The 23364-nt window shown below is 41.1% G+C and overlaps 1 protein-coding gene across 1 annotated transcript in view; it reads right to left on the bottom strand.

Moving 5' to 3' along the window:
* Positions 1 to 23364, bottom strand: part of MORC1 (MORC family CW-type zinc finger 1) — a 56886-nt gene that overhangs the window by 12260 nt on the left and 21262 nt on the right. Inside the window, 8 exon segments of the mRNA XM_044441771.1 lie at positions 3635 to 3705; positions 9258 to 9330; positions 16006 to 16210; positions 17419 to 17524; positions 18628 to 18756; positions 19121 to 19275; positions 19650 to 19793; positions 21165 to 21229. Coding sequence (XP_044297706.1) covers positions 3635 to 3705; positions 9258 to 9330; positions 16006 to 16210; positions 17419 to 17524; positions 18628 to 18756; positions 19121 to 19275; positions 19650 to 19793; positions 21165 to 21229 — 948 coding nt within the window.

Raw genomic sequence — 23364 nt, 5'->3', positions numbered from 1 at the left:
GGATGATAAAGAGCATTAAAAATTAGCAGTGCATAGGGCCTTGAGCTTGAGAATTCCATTAGATTTCCAGTTTTAGCTTGGAAGTTTGACTTTTAGTAATCTGGTCCACTGTTACCCATTTTCCTGTACCACATGCCACAGTGCTGTGCTATCAAAGGCAGGCTTCTTTAAGAATATATTAGGCAGAGAAAACAGTCAGCTGTTCCAGAGTCAACACTAATTTGGCTTGGTTTCCTTTATGGCATTTTTTATTGAGTGGTTTAGTTACACATATACAAATTGGGCATAGGTGGGGGGAGGCATGCAAAGCTTATCATGCAGAAGATTTGCAACCTCACAACAGATCTTTAAGGGGGGTACCTTGAACTCCAAGATGCTCTGAGCATTCAATTAACTTTCAAGTGCCTTTCCATTACACACACACTCTCTCTGACTGCATTTGCAAGACATGCTAAAGTAGAGGCAAGCAGTTTGTGGCCCTCCAAGTCTGTTGGCCTACAGTTCCCCCAAATCTGTCATCATTGGCTATATGGCTGTGGATGGTGCAAACCTTAGGTAAATCTACCTGCCTCCCTTTCTCTCTCTATCTGGAAGGCCACAAGTTGCCCACTCCTGTGCTAAGCCATAATTTACTTTAACATGTAAAATTAAAACCAACAAACCAACCAAAGTGAATCCTCTTCCACATGGTTGGGAAAAAGTATATGGAAGCTTCATTTCTGGTTTTGATAAACCAGGGATTCCTTTGTTGTTTAGAGCCAGAACAATGGTTAGTTTAAACAAGGCACCTTGGTAGCTAAAGTTAACCATAGTCTGTCAGCCTTTACCACACAAGAAACTAAGGTCAAGCAAAAGCTCATCCCCAAAGTAATGCAGGAGAAAGTGGGGCCTGTGAGCCCAAACCTTACAGTGGCTCATTCTGGCATGTGTACTTTGTGCCAAATTATAGTTTAGCACAGAAGTAATGGATCTCTTTCAGCTCAAGGGCTAAATTCAGTGCCTTGAAGCTGCCAAGGCTTGAGGACTACATTCGGGTAGTGATGAGACAAAGGCAGAAATGATAGGACTAAAATAAATATAGGAAAGACTCTGGCTTCTGGTAGCGTAAAGGTCTTGCAGCCAGCAACTAAGCCTTAGGAGAGGCATTTCACAAAAAGATTTGGTTAAAGAAAGAGAGGGAGAGAGAAATTGGGCCAGGGGATGAGGCATGGCTATCTGGGGAATCTTGAGACCTGGGCTTGGAACTCCAGGTGGGCTGAATTTGACCCACCCCTACTAAATTAGGGTACAATTCAACACCCCTATTTTAGTATATCCTTGATCTTGATCTCTGTCCAAACAGCTGATTTTATCTCTCTCATGCATGCTAATCATAGAGAAAAACTGCACAATACCATGCTTTGGCTATTTGCACACTTTAAAAACCGTGTTGTTATTTCTGCTACATTCTTCTTAGCTATTTTAGCTCTGAACTTGCACATCTTCCCACCAAGAAATTTCTGGAACTTCTCTTGGAATCAGCATTTCCCAGAGGAACTGAGGCTTGCCCAGCAGTTGTGTATTCCTGCACATGTCTGGGAATGAAAACACTTGCAGTGTCATAGTATTAAGTACTGTTTTTTTTTTTTTTTTTTTGGGTAAGACCCTTTTTTTTCTATTACTTGACCTTCAAAGTCATTAATAAATATGCAGAGATGGATTACCCATGAGTGATGCCTTTTGACACCTTATTCTAATTTGAGATTGATCAATTAATACTTATTCTTGTAGGGGGAGCTCTTCACTTAAACATCAGGAAAGAGTTCCTCGGTTATATTATGTACAGAAAAGATTTTCCACCACATTTACATTTCAAATTGTCTCCTTGGGGACTCCAGCAAAACTGATCTGAATCTCTTATTTCCCCTTAGACAGCCCTTAGTGGCTTAAATTAATCTTAAGTGATTCTAAGATGTTTGTTTTGCAGTACTCTTTGGAAGCCATTTCCTACACTTTCCTATTTTTCTCATCATGCTACTAGCTATCACCACTTCCCAGCATAATTGTAAGAGGTAAGATCTGACACATGTTAAGTGTAGTCTGACATTTTGTTTTGCTTTGGACAGGCCACCTGCTATTTACAGGAAGTGGCAGGAATGCAATTAGAATAGTGAACTCCTTTAAATATGTGCTAATTGTACCTACATAATAGAGTTTATAGACTTTTTTCTTCATTAGAAGCCAAATACATTTTCAGACAAACAGAACAGCTGAGCACATGAGCCACAAGTAATTAAGGCAAGGAGTATCTCAAAGCAGAGGGTTAGAGTGCTGAAAGCAGCCAGCTGAGTATTAGGGACTTAAAGTAATTTAATCCCCATCGATGCTACATTTTCTGCAATGAAAATTGCTTTTGGTGCCAGGGTATTATATAGGCAGGCACACATGCTTTGTCTCTGATATACCCCTGTCAGTTGTACAGGACATGCTTTTTAGAACCACACTATTGCCCAAAAAATATTGCCTGTGCATTTCAATACTTATTAGATTCAAATCATATATTCAATGATTACCCTCCTCCACACCAAAATCTGTCAATGTAAGGCCGGAGTTAAGGTTATTCCATGGTGGTAGCCAGGAAACTGGAGGATAAATTGGATGCCTAAACAGATGTCCCCACGGCTTGTGATGATTTTGTGCAAAGCCACAAATGTGCTTGCTTACAACTTACTTTGCACATTTCTTTGGTCTCAGGCTCAAATCCAGCTGGGAAGAATGCAATGCTTGGGACCTGCAAAGGTGCCCCACATCATCCTGGTTCTGTATTGTCCCACAAAGTGAACCTTACTGCATTGCTACAGGAAATCTCCTAGGAGTTAACCCACGCTTGCTTGTTGCTTGTAAGCAAGCATGATTTGTGAGATTGTACAACATCACAGAAGGCACTGGACCATCATTTAAAGTATCAGCCTTAACCTCCAGTTTCCTAACTTTGTGGAACATGCGCCAAGGTTCTCAGTTCTTAAACTGGGCAGGATAATTGTTAAATTATTGCATTTCCTTGGTTTGGAAAATGCAAATATGTTATTACAGTGTTCAGAACAGAACAGAACAAAACAGAAGAACCTCCCAAAAACCAAAACCTCAAACTAAATGTTAATGTCATTAACTGAGTAGATCTATACAAATGGATGACTATATTTTAGTATCTTCAGAAGCTTACTTCTGAGTAAGCCTGCACAGGATTCTAGCACAGCCTTTTCCCCCCTGTCTTCATCAGTGATCTGTCAATCAGTGAGGTGTTCCCCTCAACCTTCTTAGTCAACTAAATTACCTCAATCCTGCTATACTTCCCTGACGCTGTCCAAACCCGGACAGAGATGCCAGATCTTCTCTCAAAATGGTGGAGTACTGACAGCATTTGAGCTTCAGAGTGGTACTGAATATGCCCAATGTAACTTTGCCAGTAGTTGTTGCCATAGGTTTTCATGGGACAGAAAAATCTTAGTAACTTTTAAAAAGCTGATCTTAATTTCATCAAACCAATGAAAGGCACACCTCCTTGGAAACTCTGAATATAGTTCATCAGTGGTTTTCTACAGATTTATGGAATTATATTATATACAAGCTACAGTTTGTAGTAAATAATACATACATGTTGATCTTCAACACTTTCTAATGCTCTTTCCAATGCTGTGGCAATTTCTGTCAGATCAGTCTGAAGTTCTGTGCAAATACAAAACCCAACAGGTGATTATGGATGCCAAGATTCTGTTTATCAGCCAACATGAGTTGTTTTTATGAGTAGGAGAATTCTGAGGCTTATAAGGAAGGACTTTTTTGTGAGGGACTGGAACTCACCCTGAAAGTACAGATATGTTTGTTTAACCCTGGAACTGCCTCATTCTTGTTGTGGTGGGTGGAAGTCTTAAAGGGGATTGGTGGAAGGAGCATGCAGCCCTCTTCCTGCTGTGCATGCGCAGCTCGTACTTTCCACCAGCCAAGCAACCACAGAATCAGAGCCAAACTGAGAGAAGGAAGCCATGGCAGAAGAAGGGTTCAACACTGATTCTACCTTTCCAATAAATTGTTTTTGCTTTTATAATCGCATCTTCTCCATGCTTTTCCAATGTGGCTGCAGCAGCTCCAGGTTCAAGCGCATGGAACCTCCTCCATCATGTATAAGCTGACCCTGCAGAGCTTGCTATGGGCAGGCTATTTTGCACAAGAACATTGCAAATAGGATCTTACACAAACAGTTTCTGGCTCTGGCTCTCTTTCAGTTTTGATGACCACAAGTTCTTCATGATGTGACTGTTCATCTTGCCTTTTGAAAGGTGGCACCTGCATTAAAATTGGACTAATTGGCATAATTCATGATAATTCATCAGCAGTAATAACATTGTATTTGGCACTTAAATGAAGGATAAGTTAATTAATTTAAGTAGTGAGGCAGCTTCAACATTGACAACAACAATTATGACAAGGTATATTTGCCTATTGTCACAAAACAGATTTAGCTGCAGGGCTGCAATTGCACACTCGAGGGTGGAACAAGATCAGGGGTATGAATTACACAGCTTGTCCCAAGGAACAGCAACACTTATCTTCAAACAAGAGGAGGTAAAAGCAAGGTCCACTTTTTACATCCTGTTCCACTGATATCAGTGAGGTGTTAAGTACATTTTAGGATATCCATGAAGTCCATGGAACTTCAAAATGCTAATCTCTGTTAGGATCATCTCCTACGTTTCTGATACTCATGACTGTGAACACAATAATTAAATAAATACAATGCATGTAGGTAGTATTTGCTAAATATTTTGCAAGTGTGAGGGGAAGGATCTGATTGCAACAGCACAAAAATATGAGTGGATGCACACATGCAGAATGTGTGACCTGAGCCAATTGAAAAAGCATGGCACCAAAAGGCGAGACAGTTCTAGCTGCAGTGTTGAACCATGTGATGCCCCTTCAAGCATACCAGATAGTTGCTGTCATCACGGTATGAACAAACTCAGCAGGTCAAGACACCCTCAGCCTAGGACTTGCATTCTCTTTTGTCTGAACTGAACAGAGGCCCTGAATGTTCTTTAGAAGGTCAGGTACTAAAGCTGAAGGTCAAATACTCTGGCCACCTAATGAAAAGGAAGGACTAATTGGAAAAGACCCTAATGCTGGGAATGATTGAAAGCAAAAGGAGAATGGGACGGCAGAGGTTGAGGTGGCTGGATGGGGTCACTGGAGAGGTGGGTGTGGGCTTGGGTATACTCTGGGGTGGTGGAGGACAGGAGAACCTGGAGGAATGTTGTCCATGGGGTTGTGAGGAGTCAGGCATGACTTTGTGACTGAACAACAACAGAGGCCAGTGGCCTAACCCTGGGATGGGCAGACTTCAGACTTGCACAATAATTTTTGTTTACCAGAATGCTGAAGTCTACCAAGTAGTGTCAGAGACAAAGTGTTTAAACAGGGATACAGTCCATTACCTACTGCATTCCAAGAAGCTGACATCACACATGCTTATGCATGCACGCATGCATGCATGCATGCACTCACATCTACATGTGAGTTATTGAAGACAATCCAACAACTCTGTGAAGTTTTGACATGAGCAAAAACAACAATTAAGCACACCTATTTTACATAAGAGGAACACTGAAGCTGAGAGAGAGCAATTTCACCCTGCCTGTTTGGTAGCTCAGTTCATTTATGCAACATATTTACTAGAATAAAATGATGTATTAAAAAGTAGCATGTGAATTAGAATTATTGTTCTGCTTGTAAGAACAATAAGTACACCAGCTATTGTGAGCTGTATTGATTCTCTTCACACCACTGCAACATACTGTACCATTGACATGTTGTGATACTTCCTATCCGCAGGCACAGAAAAGAAATATGTTTCTTCTTGACAAGGATGCTGCAGCCTCTGAAAGCGAGTCTTTTGCTTTGCCACTGACTGTTTTTGATTGCTCAAGTGCTGGACGTGTCCTTTATTTGTTCTACTCTTAATCAAATGTCTGCAGGCTGGAGATGGATCTTTATGAAAAGTTTTCTGCTGGCACACTGTCTTCCTGATGTTTTCATTCTTTTTTGGAAAGACAAAAAAATGGCATTTTTTTTAGCCTAGTTATAATTCTTTCATGACAAGGGAAATACATCTGCCTGATGCTTTGATTAAGGAAAGAATATAAACTATTATTTTCTTAAACACATATCTATTGTGTTTAAGAGTCAATTGATGTTCCTAGGCATATTCCTAAGCTCTAAAGCTTCCAAATCATTTATTTTGCTGAGTAGTAATTTGAGGAGATTCCTGCTTGATGAGCACCTTTTGCTCTTCAAATGTGAAAGAACAGACCATGGGTTCTGCTATTGCTACAAACTACAGTGAAACAGTAGTCATGTTTGCACGGAACAATATGCCAGGATCCTAAAGAATTCTGGCTTACACTGAACAAGCTGCTTGCTGGGGCCTGCAGCCTCTTTGTTCCCTCTTTGCTTGAACTTCTTAGCACAGCTCCCAAACCAATCAGAATTCAAGTGGTTAGTATGTGATCCAAACTAGAGATGCTGGTGTTTGGCTCCATTTACAAGTCAGGATTGTAAATCAGGCCTTGCTGTTGATCTTTTGTACTTATGCAAATGGTTGCTTTCCTCAAATCTGTGGATACTTCCCCCTTGTGTAAGAGTGTCCTGCTGGTTTGATTGCATAATGAAAAGTGCTCTTACCCTGAAGATCACAAACAGAGGGAATGATGTTATGATACAGTGTCCAGTAGCAACTGTGTCCAAGTGATTTTTGCCTTCAAATGAATATGCCTTGCTTACAATGACAAACACTGTCTAAGAAATGTTTTCGTAGATGTTTTCTGCCATTAAAATATTTTGTAAACATGTTGAGCATTCTCCACTGAAGGACAGTTGTTATTCTGTACCATTAACTTGCTTTGTAACTTTTCCACTTTTCCCATTCCTGAAATTTCTCGCTGAGCAACATAGATGCATATTGCATCAAATTGCCTATATCTTGATTTATATCAGTTCAGTTTTTGAATCGAAATCTTGATGGATTTTATCAGTTTGGGCTTGGTGGGCTTCATTTTGTTTCACTGCTGTAGACTCGATTTATAGTGATTTGATCCACTACATAGCTATTTTGTGTGTCTGTTTGTTTGCTTTTAAATAGCAGTGGCCATTTATGTACAAAGGGCCTGCAGGTTTTTAAAATTAATTTTTAAAATCTTTAAATTTGCACAGTGGAATGTGTATGTGTTTTTAATGGGTTTTAAATTTGCAGAAATAGTTTTTAATGCAAGTCTTCCTATCTGCTATTCCCTTTGACAATGTGCTTGCCAGTTTCATCTTCTCCACATACCGCTGAATTCAGCCCAGCACAGCCCCATTCTGTACTTGCCAAACCACTTGCCCATTTTACCCTCCCTTTCGGGATTTTCCCTGGAAGCACACACCCTTTCATATAATTGAAGGTAGGTGCACACTCCCCCAACATCTTCCTCTGTAGTCACCAGCTACATTTGGCTCTCTCCACTTCTTCCTTCTCACTTCCCTGGATGTCACATCCAGATATGGGTTGCGGAGCAGTGAGTGAGATCACTGAACATATATTTGATTGATTGATTGATTCATTTATATCCTGACTTTTTCCTACAAAGGGCTCAAGGCAGCTTAGCTTCTCCTCCTCCATCTTATCCCCACAACAACAACCCTGTGAGGTAGGTTGGGCTGAGAGTCTGTGACTGGCCCAATGGCTGAGCAGGGACTAGAACCCAGATCGCCTGAGTCCCAGGCCCATGCTCTTAACCACTCACCACACTGGCTGTCTGTATGTCATGGCAAAGCAGTAAGAGGGGGAGATAAAGTGGATGCATTTCAAGCAGAATTGTAACACAGAGCAGAAAATTCACATGCACACAGGAGCAAATGACAGCTTCTAGACATAAAGGAGGAAGAAATTGACAAGAATATTGAAGCTGACTTGAAGGTAATGTCAATGTCCCTGTAAAACATTTGTACTGTTTTGTTTCAAGCCTTTTACTTTTGAGCAGGCTTCAAGCAGATGTCAATGTTTCTGTCAATTTCTTCCAGTCTTCTCTTCTAGCAGCTGCTGTTTGCTCCTGCACACTTATGAAGGACTGATTGTTTTCCCCCAAAGTTGTTGACTAGGAAAGTAAGTCCAAAGTGGGGGATAGAAGCAACAAGTTTTCTGACAAGTACATCATCATCGTTGTCCTATGACCTCATCCACACAGTTTTAAAGACACACAGATTAAATAAAAATCAAATAGTACACCTGAATAATAACAACACAAACCTGTTTATGCAAATAATGGGACCTGAAAAAAAATCATTTATTCATCTAATATGCACAAAGATGTGAAAAATTTCAGAACCACAAAAAAAGGGGGGATGGGTGGGTGGGGGGGGGAGACACTACAATCTGCCATTTCTTACTGAAACAAAAGTATCATGAAATCTTGTCAGGCTCCAATGGAGCTCCAGTGGACTTCCCTGCTTTACACATCCCTAGCCTTGAGTACACTGAAGTGTTTTGCATTTTGCCATTCCTAAAGGTATGCTTAAGCCTTCCCCAACTCATGCCCTTCAGACTGTCCAGGCTGACTAAGAATGAATGCATATGTGGTCTAACACAATGGTAAGATGGATACTTTATGGCCCAACTCTAGCTGTGACTTCTCAGAAGTAAATCCTTCTTGTGGGAATTCATCCCTGCCTCGCAGCATTCATGCTGTAGCTAGGCACGTTACGCTCAGCCAATAGTATTGTAATTTACCAGCCAATAGTATTGCAACTTACTCAGCTAATAGCATTGTACTTCACCTGTGTAACCATATAAGGCTTGTGACCATATATAGCAACAAGTACGCTTCCTGTTTCCTGCGCCTGCGCATAAGCTATCAGTAAGCATTTTGAATCCTGCGCTTGCACACAATGATTAGGGAGTTGGCTGATTAACTCGATGGCGATTGGTGTAGGCAAATACAAATGTATCAATCTGTGAAATAATAAAAAGGGCTGCTTGTGTTGACGCAGTAGAATTTTCTGCGAAGATCTTCTTTGTTCTCCCGAACAACCAACCAAGCATGCTTTGAAACTTTATCTCTCGTCTGCAGTGTTTTATTTCTCTCTCTGAACTCTCTCGCGCCGATTGTCGGAGCAGGCACTCCGACACTTCTGATTTTAATGGTACTTATTCCCAAGAAAAGTATGCATCAGATTGCTGTTCATGTTACTTACAGGTTTAGCAGATGTTCTTCTGTCAACTTTATGTGGCATCATTATATGTGGCTGTATCAAGGAAAGTTTCTGTAAAGAAAGAAAAGAGACTCAAAAGCAGACTTTTGTATCTATTGGTAATTATAAACAAAGGCTGTAATCCTATATATCAGGGTTGGACAACTTACAGCCCTTCAGATATTTTGACTTACAATTCCCATCATCTCTCACCACTGATTATGCTGACCAAGGCTGATGGGGGTTAAAGGCCAAAATGCCTAATAGCCACAAACTATCCATCTCTGAATTCTTTAAGCAAACCTGGAATAGGGGCATTGGACCAATCTTTCTTGAACACATTTCTGACAACATTTCTCAGAATTTTCCTTTTTCACTTCAATCCCCTCCCTGGAAATATTTGGCAAAATATTCAGATTGAATGGAGAAACAATGCAATGCAATGCAACTGCAACTTCGACCTTTTCCATTTCTTCCTTCATGACCTATTGCTTCCTTCATCCACCAGTATAAATAATATATTTAATTCAGTATTAACTGAGCTATTTCTCAGAAGAGAATGCTGCTATGAATTGTTGGGAGAATTCCATCCCTGTAGAGAATATTTGTCAAAGTTGCCACTCCAATTTCAACATTTAATGTACCAAATGACTTTTTGTCTCTGCTACAATAGGTTAACACAGCTACAAAAATTGATAACATGGGTAAACATCTTGCTTATCATGGACTCAGGCCCGCATATGTGATAGGCACATGTGATTACCTACCCACAGATGAGTTCACATATGTTTTTGCGACCTATAGCTCACTTCATCAGCTAAATGAACAACCACTGCATTTATTTACTGCCTCAGCTATTGTACTTTCCCTGATTTATGTATGAAAACTGCACTATTTGCAGCAATTTATACAACCAGCATTGCTTTGATCAACTAAGAAAGCACTTATTATTTAGAACCTCATGTCATCATGTCTGAGGTTGACTATACTGCCCTGATGGTCATAAAAACCAAACCACTGTGATAGGCTGTCAGGACGCAGAATTGACATTTGGTAAGTTCACAAAGCACAGCAGTCATGGGCAGTGGATAAGCTTCAGCTACGGACATTATGCAGCACATGTCACCAGTGTAGCATAGTTGACTAGGACTGCAGAAACTCAAGTTCAAATCCCACTAAGACATGAATTTCACAAAATAGTCTTTTTTTTTTTTTATTAAAACATTTTTAATGTCTTGCCCCAGGCATCATCACCCTGCCTGTTTCATAGAATAAAATGACTGGGTGATGGTGGCATGTGGACTGATATGGTATGTTGCTCCTTGGAGTAATATAATATGATATTGCAAAGTGCTGTATGAGGGGCTAGCCCTCAGAAGCTTCAGCTGCTACTCGGTGTGGTGACTAGGCTGCTGACTGGTGCACAGTATTGAGATTATATTATGCCTGCCCTGAAAGACCTGCATAGGTTGCCATTTGCTTTCTGGGCATGATTCAAGGTGTTAGTATTAACTTTTAAAGCCCTAAGAAGAATCAGACCTGGTTATCTAAGGGACTGCCTGTCTCAACTACGAAGCTTCCTAAATAGCAGGATCTGCACAGTGGGTTGTTTGCTGGGTGTTCATGAAAGGGCATTTGTGTTGCTCCATGTGCTCCCGCAAGGTTTCTGATTGGTTCCTAATCTCTTGGCCTTTATGAAGACATATCTGTTCCATTCAGAGGACAATTCTGTGGTCCCTGGACATCATCTGGCGACACGAAGCATTGGATACTTTGGATTCCAACCTCTAAGGTTGGAAACAGGGCTCTGTCTCCAGTCTCTCTCCCACTTCCTCCTTCTCACTCTCAGAGCAGGTGCAGAAGGAATTGTGTTGACTTAAGGTGAGAAGCTTGATCTCAGTGAGGGGTAAAGGTGGTGTTCTAGAGGGTGGTGGGACAGGAAATTGCGGAGGCCAGGTTATCACATTCCCTGTGACTTCTGCAGAAATGCAGAGTGGGAGATGCAGGGAGGCAGAGATTGCCTCTGTTTCCCTTGTCCTGCCTGTAAGGCTCCAGGTTCGGGGCAAACAAGCATTAAGGGCACAGCTCACAGAACTGCACCCTCAACCTTTTAAAAAGTGTAGTTTCTAATTTTTAGGTGTTTGACAGTTCTTACGCATTTTTGTTTTTTTTGGGGGGGGGGTTTTATTATTCTTTATTGCTGTACATGATAAAGTGGTATATAAACATATGTTAAGAAAGAAAGAGCATGCTGCATCTAGAGATCATATTAAAAGGTCATATGTGACACCTGTAACATGTCCAAACATTTTTAATGAGGCAAATTTACCATGATGTCAGTTGTGTTTTGTAATGATTTTGCTTGAATAAACCTTCTTATGGTGAGAACTGGCATTTTCCATAGCAACACTGACTCCAGGATTCTTGTAATTATCGGTGCTGGCCCAAATGGTAAATCAGTACCAAAGAGGCTAAAGAAGATTAATTCATTTCAAAGGCATATATACCTTTCACACTTTGTGACAGTTGGTATTTTTCATTTCATTTCATTTCTATAACTTCCCATAGGCTAAGATCTCTGGGTAATTTACAACCAGGGATAGTCTAGCTGTTAGTGTCAAGGGAGCCAAAATGGGGAAAGATTGTTCCACAATCAGGTGGCCACCACTGAGAAAGCCTGCTTCCTTGCTGAGACCAACTAAGCCTCCCTCTGATCTGGCACCTGGAAGAAAGCCTTGGATGTTAAGCATAGTTGTATGGGTAGAAACTGGAGAGGTTCTCCAACAACTATTGTGATCCCAAACTCTATAAGCATTCACAGGTTAAAACCAGCATCTGTAGAGATTTAGGACATCCTGAGATAATGCAAGATCAGAAAAGTCAGCTTAGGTGCCTGTCAAACCTAATCAAACATATTGAAGCTTAGATGAAAATTATTTTAGATGAGTGAAAGGTCAAAAGCACTGAGTAAAATGAACCTTTATAGTCAAAATTCTAGAGATGGAGAAAGAAGGGAAACATTTCCTACACAAGACAGTTCTCAGGAAAGAGAAATCTGGACCAAGCTTTGCGTTAAGAAATCCTATTACTATTTTGAAAACTAAACCCATCTTTTCAAAAATCCCTTTAGTATTTATATGAACAATGAAAATACTCTTATTTGCTTGAATAAATGTACAAGTGCAATGAACAAACATCTCAACCTTCTTCCCCAGGCAAAGAAGTCCTGTGGAGTTTATTCACTGTCCAAAGTTAGAAAAAAGGACTGAAATGGACTGAAATAGTCGTTTTTCTTGTTACAGTTGTCACTTTTTCTGCTACCAAGAATGCAATCCTTTCTTGGAAATTGTTATCACAAATGAAAGTAGTTGATTGTACTGTGTGCAGTCCATCTGCACAGTTTGAGAGGTATTCAGTATGGATTCACACAGGACAAGAAGCACAGATATGCTTAAAGAGCTCCAGCAGGCCAGTTACTGCTGCCAGGATAATGACAAATACAACGTAGTTAAAAGCTTTTATTAAGGAACTGCGTCAATTGTGAAAGAAAGTGAAGCCCGAGGTACGAGAGCATTTAGGAATGAAAGAATGGATTCCAATTCTGTTTTACAAAGTGAGATGAGATAGATCCTTAGATTAATGTGTGAACAGGGAGGCAATTTGCTCATAATCAAATGTAGACTCATAACACAATTCTAGCAGAAAGCACATGTGATTTATATATTTATACTGACTGTTTTTAATCCAACGGTATGCATACATGAATCCTTGCAACTGCCAGCAATGTCGCCGCTCTCAGGTTGTTTTGTTGTAACCCCATTTCAGGGAGCAGAATGCCTTATCTGCACATGCCAAATGTCACTCATACACACGTCTGTTGCCTGCTACTAAAATTATACTGACACAAATACAAGCTTTGTTTTACGGAAGAGAATGTTGCTGATGGTTGTACAGCTGAGTGGCAGGGCCAGCCTCAGCATAAGAATAAGGAGCTGCCTCCAGCAGCTGATTTGGGGTGCATGGAAAGGCAGCACATGGGTAGCTATTTAATTGATGATTCCAATATGGTTTTGCTCTTAGGAAGATGTGTTTGTGGGACTTTGTGCCTGGGGTACCAAAATAAATTAGCCTGCTTGGGCTGCCATGACACTTGACTTGGACTGTGTATGCCTTTTGATATTCCTCAGAAGGCAAAGAAATGTCTTGAGCTGCCCTGTTTTGAGTATATGTGGGGATGCTGGGTATATGTTTATGGAAAAGTTTCTGAGACTTACTTTGAAAAATAAAGCAAACCCTCCTCTCTCCTCCACAACAGGTAATGGAACAATATGCATAATGCATGGTAATATATCCAAATTCTTTCATTGTACATAAACTGAATGGTGCATCTTAAATGATGTATGCCTGTCATTTAAGCTTCATCCTACTCATTTTATTCAGTCAGCATAGTAGGCTTACAAGAGAACTGACCCACGAAGTCACATATGGACCGCCACCTATGTATTGCACCTCGCCAGCAACTTCTCTGTTTTGGCAGTCCCGAGCAGAAAACAAGGAAAAAAAGATTAAGCTCCCAGTGAAGTGCTATTCCAAGCTGGCAAGGTATATTCAGCATGGTCAGTCACATATCTTGCAGGCCTGAAGTAAATCAACAGCAGCATTTTTGAGCATATTGCAAAAGTCTGAGTCGCTAGAATGGTTCTATTTTTCTAGTCAACAGTGCTGGACTTCTGCTATGACAGATCTACCATAAAGCAGGCTAAAACAAAATGGCCACCCTCAATTAACCATTCCATTTTTAGGTTGGGGTATTGAGAGGGTAGTTTCTGTTGATTGATTGTGAGCATGAGAGGAAGCTCATGGTTTTGTAGAGGAATGTTCCCTATGGGCAAGTTTGTTCCCTTTTTTAAAACTGAAAATTGAAATTGTGAATCACTCCCATTACTATCACACACACACACACTGCCTAGGGACAGGAGAACCAGTGATTTTTGAACTTGTCTTATTCTCCAAAAATCACCCTGAAGCACATTTTGGCTTGTTCCTGTTTCATTCAGTGGTGCAGCTGATGGAGATGGTCTGGGAAGTGATCTCCCAGGCTGTTTGTTCTGGGGGATTTCAACAATCACTCTGAGGTCACCCTGACTGGACTTGGTCTTTTCAGCTGGATAAGAGGATGGTGCTCTGCATGTGGTGTACTTTGATTCATTTCCTTTGTCAAGGTCAGATCACTGCCCACTGAGATTTAGACTCATGGAGGCTTTTCCCCTCCACAAGGGTGGGGTACCTATTAAGATGGTTCACCTCTACAGACTAATGGATCTGGATGCTTTTCAAAGGCTCTGGAGAAGTTTTCCTCTTGATATGGCTAGTGCTTCTGCTGAAGCCATGTTTGAACTATGGGACACAGACCCACGATCTGTTGGTTAACACGATTACTCAAGTGCTTCCTCTGATGTTGATCTCATATAACTCTGTGGGATACCACAGAGCTGAGGGCAATGAAACAAGACAGAAGACAACTTGAGTACAGATAGAGAAAAACTCCCAATGGATGCCTTTGAAACCTGGCTTCCATCTACCATTGGGTATATTTAGAAGCCGTGAGGATGGCAAACAACATCTCACTGCCTCTACTCAATCTTCCATTAGCTGCCCAGTGGAGCTTTTCCGGGTTATCTGGGGCCTATTACATGCTGGCCCCAAGGACATCTTAGAACCATCTGAGGCCCACTGAAATATATTTGCTGTACACTTCCAGGACAAAATCTCTTGCATCCTCTGAGACTTAGATGCCAGAGTTAAACGGGCTGAGACAAGGAACTAGACAAGAGCTAAAAAAAACTGAAGCGCCTTCCAGACAAGACTGAAATGTTGTTGGTGGCTGTTTCCTCTGACCATTCAACCTGTTCTAGAAGAGGCTGCACTCCCCCTGAATGAGAGGGTTCAGAGTATGGGGGTGTTCCTTGATCCATCTTTGTCACTTGAGGCTCAGGCAGCCTCAGTGGCTCAGAATGCCTTCTTTCAGGTGGCTAGTGGCTCAGTTATGCCCTCCCCCCCAACTGGGCAGGGATAGCTTGGTTTCAACAATCTATGCTCCGGTAATCTCTAAATTAGATTACTAGAACGCACTCAAAGTGGGGCTGTCCTTGAAGATGATTCAGAAACTGCAGCTCAAGCAGAGCATGGCAGCCAGATTAATAACTGAGACTATTGATCTGGCCCACTTGCATTGGCTGCTTATATGCTTCTGGGTCCAGTTCAAGGTGATGGTTTTAACCAACAAAGCCTTAGCTGGCTTGGAACCACAATACCTGTCACAGTGCCTCTGCCAACCACAATCTATTCAGACAATTGAGGCCTTCCTCCGAGTGCCAAGGGAGGCTTGAAGGTGGCAACAAGGGGGAGGGCCTTCACTGTGGATGTCCCCATCTATGAAACAATCTCCTCACTGCAGTCTACCTGTGGCTACTTTGTCATCTTTTCAACAACAGGTTAAGAAATCCCTGTATGCTGAGGCTTTAAAGATTTACTTGGCTATCCAGGGGCTGGAGGGGATTCTCATCCCAGGTGTTTTCCTTTTTATAGGTCATTTTGCTTCTTATTTTGGCCTTTTTAAATTGTTTTAAATGTTGTTCGATTTATGGTATTTATAATGCATTTTCTTGTTTTTATGGACTATAATAAACTGCCCATAGAGTGTGGTTATGGAGTGGTATAGAAATGAAATGAATAAAAATAACTAACTAAATAAATTCTATGTGAGAACATATACAGTGCCTTGGATATTAGCTTTAATACTGGCAAAGAGCTCACCTGAGACTGTAGGTTTTCCAGCTTCCTTTTACGCTCCTGAATGGCCTCTATGAGTGGGCTTTGTTTGCTTCTCAGTGATTGAGGTGGGTTGAAGGTGCCCAGAGGAATGGAGGGCAAATGCTCTGGTACACTACACCCACCACATGATAATCATCAATGCAAGAGAACAAAATTACTGTGAGGAAATGTCTGTGCTCTCTTCATGACTTTTTTGGCAAGAAAGAAGTAATCCTGGAAGGAGTCTCAAGGCCAGAGAACACAGTACTCATGCGCACAGCCAATCATGCAGCCCATGTCAAATATCAATTCCCATAGCCCCTCCTATAGGCTGCTATCTGCCTCTGGTCAACCATTTCCAGCTGGGCTCTGTCAACGACTTCCAAGAGAAGACCAGGGATTTTGCACTGCATGGGATATTTTTACAAAATAATATAGCCAAAGTCTTACCTATGTTTTATCGCAACATGCAATCATCTGCATCTTTTGCAGAATCCAAATGTACAATGCCTAAAGCAGGCATAGACAACCTGGGTACCTTCTCTCTCCCTGCTGCACTCACGATTTCTTTCCTCCTCCCTCCTGGCTTGCAATGTACTTCATCCTCCCACTGCCCCTGCACTTTTGATGGCCTCCTCCCGGGCTCAGGATTTCCTTCTCCTTCCCCTGTCCCTCACTTGGGTCATGACCCCCTTCTACTCCCTTGCTGCTTCTGCCACCTCATGGTTATGGTGGCAGGGGAGGAACGGCCACTATGGCATGGCAGAGGTGGGAAAGTCTGCCATGGTGGAAGGAGCAGCAGTGAAGGGAAGGCCACGGCAGGCAGGAGGAAGAGTAATGGAAAGAAAGTCTGCAGCAGTGGTGGGGGTGGGCAGAATGAACAGTGGAAGTAGTTGCGGGAGATCCAGCAGTAGCATCTCGAAGGAGATGCAGATAGGAAGGGAAGGTCTGGAGATCATCATGCTTGGTTTTTGGTTTTGTGTTTTTTTGAAGGAATATGGATATGCGTAGTTATGATGGCTGTATACATTCAGTATCAGAGGCACTCTGCCCCTCTAGGCTGGCTGCTGGAGATCACACATGATGGTGTGCTGTTCAGCTCATGGGCTTCTCATAGGGGGAGCAGATCAGTCACAAGGGAACGGACTGCTGGACTAGATGGATGGTCCAACAGACTCATCTTATGCTTTTCATAAATCACACACTAAAGATGGCATCAGCATAAAAACTGATCCAAGAGCGCATTCATTTTGAACTTTGTAATGCTGTACATTGAAATGAATAGTGAGAAAGAGGGACTTCTGTTGGGCATCAAAGACTAGATTAAACTGAAACTCGAAAGCTTACTTGTTTTCTTTATGGTTAGGGCTCTTCGAACAATCGCAGATATCATGATGTCCTCCATGATTTATATCAGTGGCAAGTGGCAAAAGTCTCCACTTGAGGCAAATATCTAATGAAATTAATAGAGTTAAATCAAAAGTAATTATTCCAAATTATTATGTCACAATGAATCAGTTACTCTTAATTACCTCCCCTTTACAGTTTTGTTTACTAATCAGAGAACCTCATTTTAGGAGGAGTTCCCCTTAAAAGCACAACTATTTCCCTTCATATTCAGTGCATTAAAGTTTAAAGTGTATTCAGCTCAGTGTGGGGGGAAAGGATGTTAGAGATGCCTCAAATGTAGGCAGCAAGGATAAGGCTCTAAACTTAGGCTTTTTACCATAGTCCATTCTAACCTTCATGGTCTCATGCTATGTATACATCTTTCTTCCAGGGTGACCACTTAAGACAGAAATGGACAAAAGAAGGCAGCAATGTACATTACATCTACATTTGCTAATTTACACGTATAGATGTAATCTTCAAATAATGATTGTACTTTAAATAGAAATGCAGCACATCCTGCAGAAGTGTGTGACCAGGTGACCTGTGTAATCCTGCCTGTTCCATGTGCTGTTCAGGTGCAAACTGATGATGGATGATTCTACTGGTCCTTTATCTTTAAACCAGAACTGGGCGGGCAGCTTTTCAAATAGAAGACTCTTTCAAAACAGATGACAGTTCTTCAAATAGGGAGTTGTAAAACCAGGCACATGACTGCTTTGCTTTCCTCCATCTCACCCACCCCAAAGATGATACCCTCAAGCAGAAAGTGAATTTTAAGAACACCTAAAAAATCTTTTGTCTAAAAACACAGAAACAATGAAACTACCCACTAATCCACCTTATCATACACTGAGGCTTACAAAGCCACTTCAGTTATATATTAGGAAGCTTTTACTGCAAAAACATGAAGGGTACCTGTTACATTAGCTGCCCCATGGGGTGCCTTTAAAGGTAACAAAAAGTGAAACAAATGAGTTGTTTATAAAAGAATCGTTTCAAAGAAGAAGGCAGTGAAAAACACAGCAGTGTATATCATATAGGAAGATGAAAGCTTGAAGAAACACATCTGAAGTTAGGAAAAAAAGAATGGTCATTTTTATCCTGCTGATCCTGTCTTTCTCCCATCCTTTTATTTTAAAACTTTGTCCCATTGTAGAAACTTACCACACTGAACAATGTCAGGAATTTCTATTGCTCGTCTTCTCTTGTACTGAATCATTTCAGAGGGTCTTTCGTACCACTTATCACTCAGGTATCCAAAGTGGTTCCAAAACAAGGTTCCTCCTTTTTGACCCTGGAGAACAAATATTTGTAACATGTCACACATGAAGCACTGAGAAGTACCCTAGGTGAGCTGGTTGTCCCTGACATTGTTTTGGTTATGGCAAAACAAAACAGAACGAAATTACTGATCCTAGGGCTGGTTACATGCAGAAGAGATGGGCCCTTCCGACCACCCATTCTTCTCTGCTTTATTCTCCTCTTGTTCAGTGGCCACTCCTCTTATAGGGGGATGCACAACTGGATGAGGTGAGGCAGCACTGGGGTTGGAAATTGAGGAGGGGCTTGGAGTGCATGGCCCAGGACTCCTAACACACATTGCACCTGAACAAGGCTATATGGTTATATAAACCATTGCTGAGATGTAACAACTTATTGATGCCTATGTCTTTCCAATACTGAAGGATGTAGCTGCCCATTGCTTTCAACAAGTGGTGATATTCTGAGACATTTGCAAAGGCTTGCTTGTTGTGTGCTGGCTCCATGATTTCTAAGGGGACATCTACAATGCCCACAGCTCCACCACCAAAACTGCAGCAACAGAAACAAAGGACAGCACATGATATAGGTCAGAAATTGTCAGTGGTGCGACAAATAGGTCTTTCTAAATTTAAGTACATAAATATAAATCTGTTTTCTTTCCTAAACCAGTTCTTTTTCTTTCCTAAAAAGTTCAGTTCTTTAAAATAGTGCTCAGAATTATGCAGACTTGTGTCTATATTTGAGAAAGATTTTGAAGACTGCTAGTTGGCAACTGTAATGAATGCACCTATATGAATGTGATCCTACATGTTCAGACAGAAAAAAGAGTTTCAGGACCTTTTTCTGTCTAAACATGCATAGGATTGCACCTTCAGCACCACTGAAGGGTGTCCTTCAAATGTTCAAACTGGAAGAAAACTTACTAAGAGTCCATATTCCTCTGTGGTCCCACTTTTTCAAACATCCCGATCAAATGATTATTGTTATAGATAAGTATGCCATCTTGACTTCTGTTCTGAATGTTAATTCCAAATATTAGGAAGAGCTTTTTAGGTCTCCTTAGATTTCTAAACAGTGAGAACAAAGAACATTTTAAAACGAAGACTTTTCCAGTGGCAGACAACTTCATTTTGAAGCCTACTACCTGCCACAACTTATTTAGGCTTATAACTACAGGTGTTAACATTCAGTTTAGGATGAGTCCTACAATTCCTACTGGGCTGGCTAGGGTGTAGTTGGGAATTGTAGGACTTTTTTGTTTAAACAGGTGAGTGATAAATCAGGAGCTTGCTCAAGCACTTTGTGCTACATCCAACATTGTTGCCTGTAGTCCTCCAAATACAGACCATCACAGACAACCAATGAAAGGCAGGAGAAGCATGCAAGAAAGGAGGAGAGAGGTGATAGGAGTGCCCTTCCAGAGCAGAGTCTGTGGGAGTTAGAGGGAAAGGTGCCTTCCTTTCCCTCTAAAATACTTAGATGACCATTCTTTGGCCATCAAAGTATTTTACCCCCGCTCATGAGGAATAGGGGCTTGGACATCCCCAGGATTACTTGCTTCCTGGTGGCCATAGGATTGTGCCCTTTGATGCTGCAATGAAAAAATGCACACATCAGTATTAAAAATGTATGCATTCTATATTTCAGGAGAGCAGCTCTTGAGTAATCTTTAAGATTTTGATTGACAATGTAATCTTATACACTTAAGCAAGCCCCACTGAGTTCAACTGCACTTTCTTTAAGGCCATTTTGTATAGGATGGCAGTCACACACCTCTTACACACTTATTTAGAGGTAAGTGCCACTTAACCCAAAGGGACTGTTGTGCCATGGATGTGCATAGGCTTTACTGTATGACTCCTTGATTATTGTGAAGATTGTCTTAGATGTGGGAAGATGTTAAAATTGCATTAGTTTGGTGCTTCTATTAGCACTGAAAGCCACAATACTATAACTCAATTTTTCACGTTTGGAACCAAGTATATTCCTCAGCAGAATTTCCTGAAACATGCTTTCCTAAGGGTGCAATTCTAGAATGTTTAGACAGAAAGAAGGGTTACAGCTCCCATGCTGGCCACTGCATGCTGCAATTTGTAGGCCTCTTCTCCTGTCTAAACATGCATAGAGTTGCCCTTTAAGTGATTAAGTGTCGAATTGGGCCCACTCTTTATTCTAGTCATACTGAACTGTGACTTTTAGTGCTGTCAAGATATAAAATAAAAATGAGGGCCATTCTAACATTAGTTTTCAACAACCATGGTCTCAGAAGCATTGTCATGCCTGCAGAGCTGTGAAAACATAATAGCCAGAAATATATGACTCACATCTATCTCAGGACTAGTTTATGTTTCAACTGCCATTGGTCACTTAAGGTACAAACAGTGTCTGTTTTTGTATTCAGTTTCACAAATATAAAGTCATGATATGTCTTAACTTGCCTTTTTTTGTCTTCCAGATTTTCCCTCATTCTTTTTTCATTCTCCAAAGCATCCTGTAATGCAAGCTGAGCATGCTTTCCCCCCAGCATCAGAACGGAAGAGCAGTGAAACAAGTTATTTTATCACACATTTAAATCAAAGATTATATAGAACTATTACGGTCTGAGTTACTGGAAATCATGCAACTATACTGGAAATGTTGAATTTACAATACCACAGTGTCTACAGCCCTGTATTTATTTTAAAAGAACAGGCGTACACAATGCCTGGCCCACCAAAGCTAATGCAGGTCACTGGTGATGTAGTGTGACCTTCCAGTTGGTTGACATTGACAATAGTCCTTGGCAGGTAATGAGAAACAGGAAGTACCTAAACACTGCCCTTGGAAAGTACCTAAACACCCACACTGATGTTGAAACACTTTCCCTCTGCTCTTGCAGCTGGCATGGAAAGAACCACACTGGCTGTGACTCTGCTTGAACAACCTCACAGATGGTATTTGTGGGTGTTCTGAGGATACAGAAGGTGGGAGGCAGGTTCCATCAGCATTTGTAGGATCCTGACAGTACCACAACCTCCTTTCCTCACCCACAGGGACAAAAGAATTAGATGACTGAAATCTGCCATTTAAGGCTTTTGCAGGGTGGGAGAAGCATGGAGGCAACTTTTACCTCCACCCTCATTCTGCCAATCATAGATGCCCATAATCCTCCAAGTGTGGAAGGTTACATGAAGCCATATTGGATAGCCCCAGTATCCTCCCAAGTGACTGGAATTTGATTTGAGTGAGAAGAAGTAGCTAGGACACTCAACCTCTTATTTTGAGTAGGTGAACAAATCTGTTGATTTTGGTTTATCTGTTTCTCATTTCTTCACTAGTAAGTTTGGTGCATCCCAAATGTTGAGATATTTTTGCATGAAAATTCATAAGCATATTTGTGCATTTTCACCCTATTATACCATTAGTATAACCGTCCCCCCCCCCGCAACAAACACATGACATAGGGGATTAATGTATACACTGGGTCACATTCCTACCAAAAATACAGCATTCTAAAGAATCCGAATTTTAACTCAGAGAAGTGGGGTTGGAATGCTTAGCTGAATTTTCAAGGCCAGTGAGCTCTGAGATAAGCCTAGATGCTGGGGAGAATCAGGTCCCTCTGATACTGAGGTAGGCAGTGTGGAACACAGAGGGTCAGAGAAGGAAGGACATAATTTTATCAATGCAGTGGTCTAGTATTAAGTCCTGCTGTCTTGCAGACAAGCACTACAAACCTCCCTGAGGGTGGTGACAACTCAGTTTGGAGAGAAGAGAGGGGAAGAATTCATCTTGGAATTCACTTTAGAATAAATACACCATTAACTTAATGGATACTTCTTGTTATCAACCTTTATATTACCAGCTTTAATATAATAGAACACTACAGTCTGAAGTCTCTCACCTTGGTCTGTTGGGAAGGTAAAAGGAGACAGGTTGAAAGAAAGGTCTCAAAATTAGATTTGGTCCCATTATGAATGTATGAAATTATAGTGAATCATTCTTCACACAACATATAGTTAAACTAGGGAATTCACTGCATGGGAAGTGGTGATGGCCAGGAATCAGGCTTGTTACAAGGGATTGGACAGATTCATGAAAGAGGAGCCTATCAGTGGCTACTAGCCTTTACCAGAGGTGGCCTGCCTGCATACCCCAGTTGCTGAGGAGTGTGCACAAGTGAGCAACTCTCATACTCAACCTGCTTCAGGGATCCTGTGGGCAGTTGATCTGCTACAAAATGTACGGAATACTGGACTAGATGTATTATTGGTCTGATCCAGCATAGCTTTCCTTATGTTCTTTCATTCCTAAGTATTTAATCTGCCTCATTTTCAACTGTGCGAGCACTATGTATATACAGTACCTATCATAATGTTGAAACTATATAAATATTTAGCTGCTGCTTTTCAAATGTTAGTAATAAGGAATCATTGTTGTACAAGTCTAGCAATTCATAGTGGGGATAAGTATTAGTGAAAGTTCCCTATTAATATAAATGATAATTTGTACAGGTACAATTAGGCTATAATTATCAAGTTGAAAGTCCTCTGAAGTGGAAAGTGCCTTCCAAACATCCTTTAGGAAATAATTGAACTTGAAGGGAAGGCAGCTTAATAATGACTTTAAGAATCCTCAGCAATAGTAAATAGGCAATTA

This window comes from Varanus komodoensis, unplaced genomic scaffold, assembly GCF_004798865.1.
Source record: "Varanus komodoensis strain SLA01 unplaced genomic scaffold, ASM479886v1 scaffold4, whole genome shotgun sequence".
In the NCBI taxonomy this organism is placed as follows: Eukaryota; Metazoa; Chordata; class Lepidosauria; order Squamata; family Varanidae; genus Varanus; species Varanus komodoensis.
Note: the sequence above shows the minus strand (reverse complement) of the source record. Positions and strands in the feature narration are given on the sequence as shown.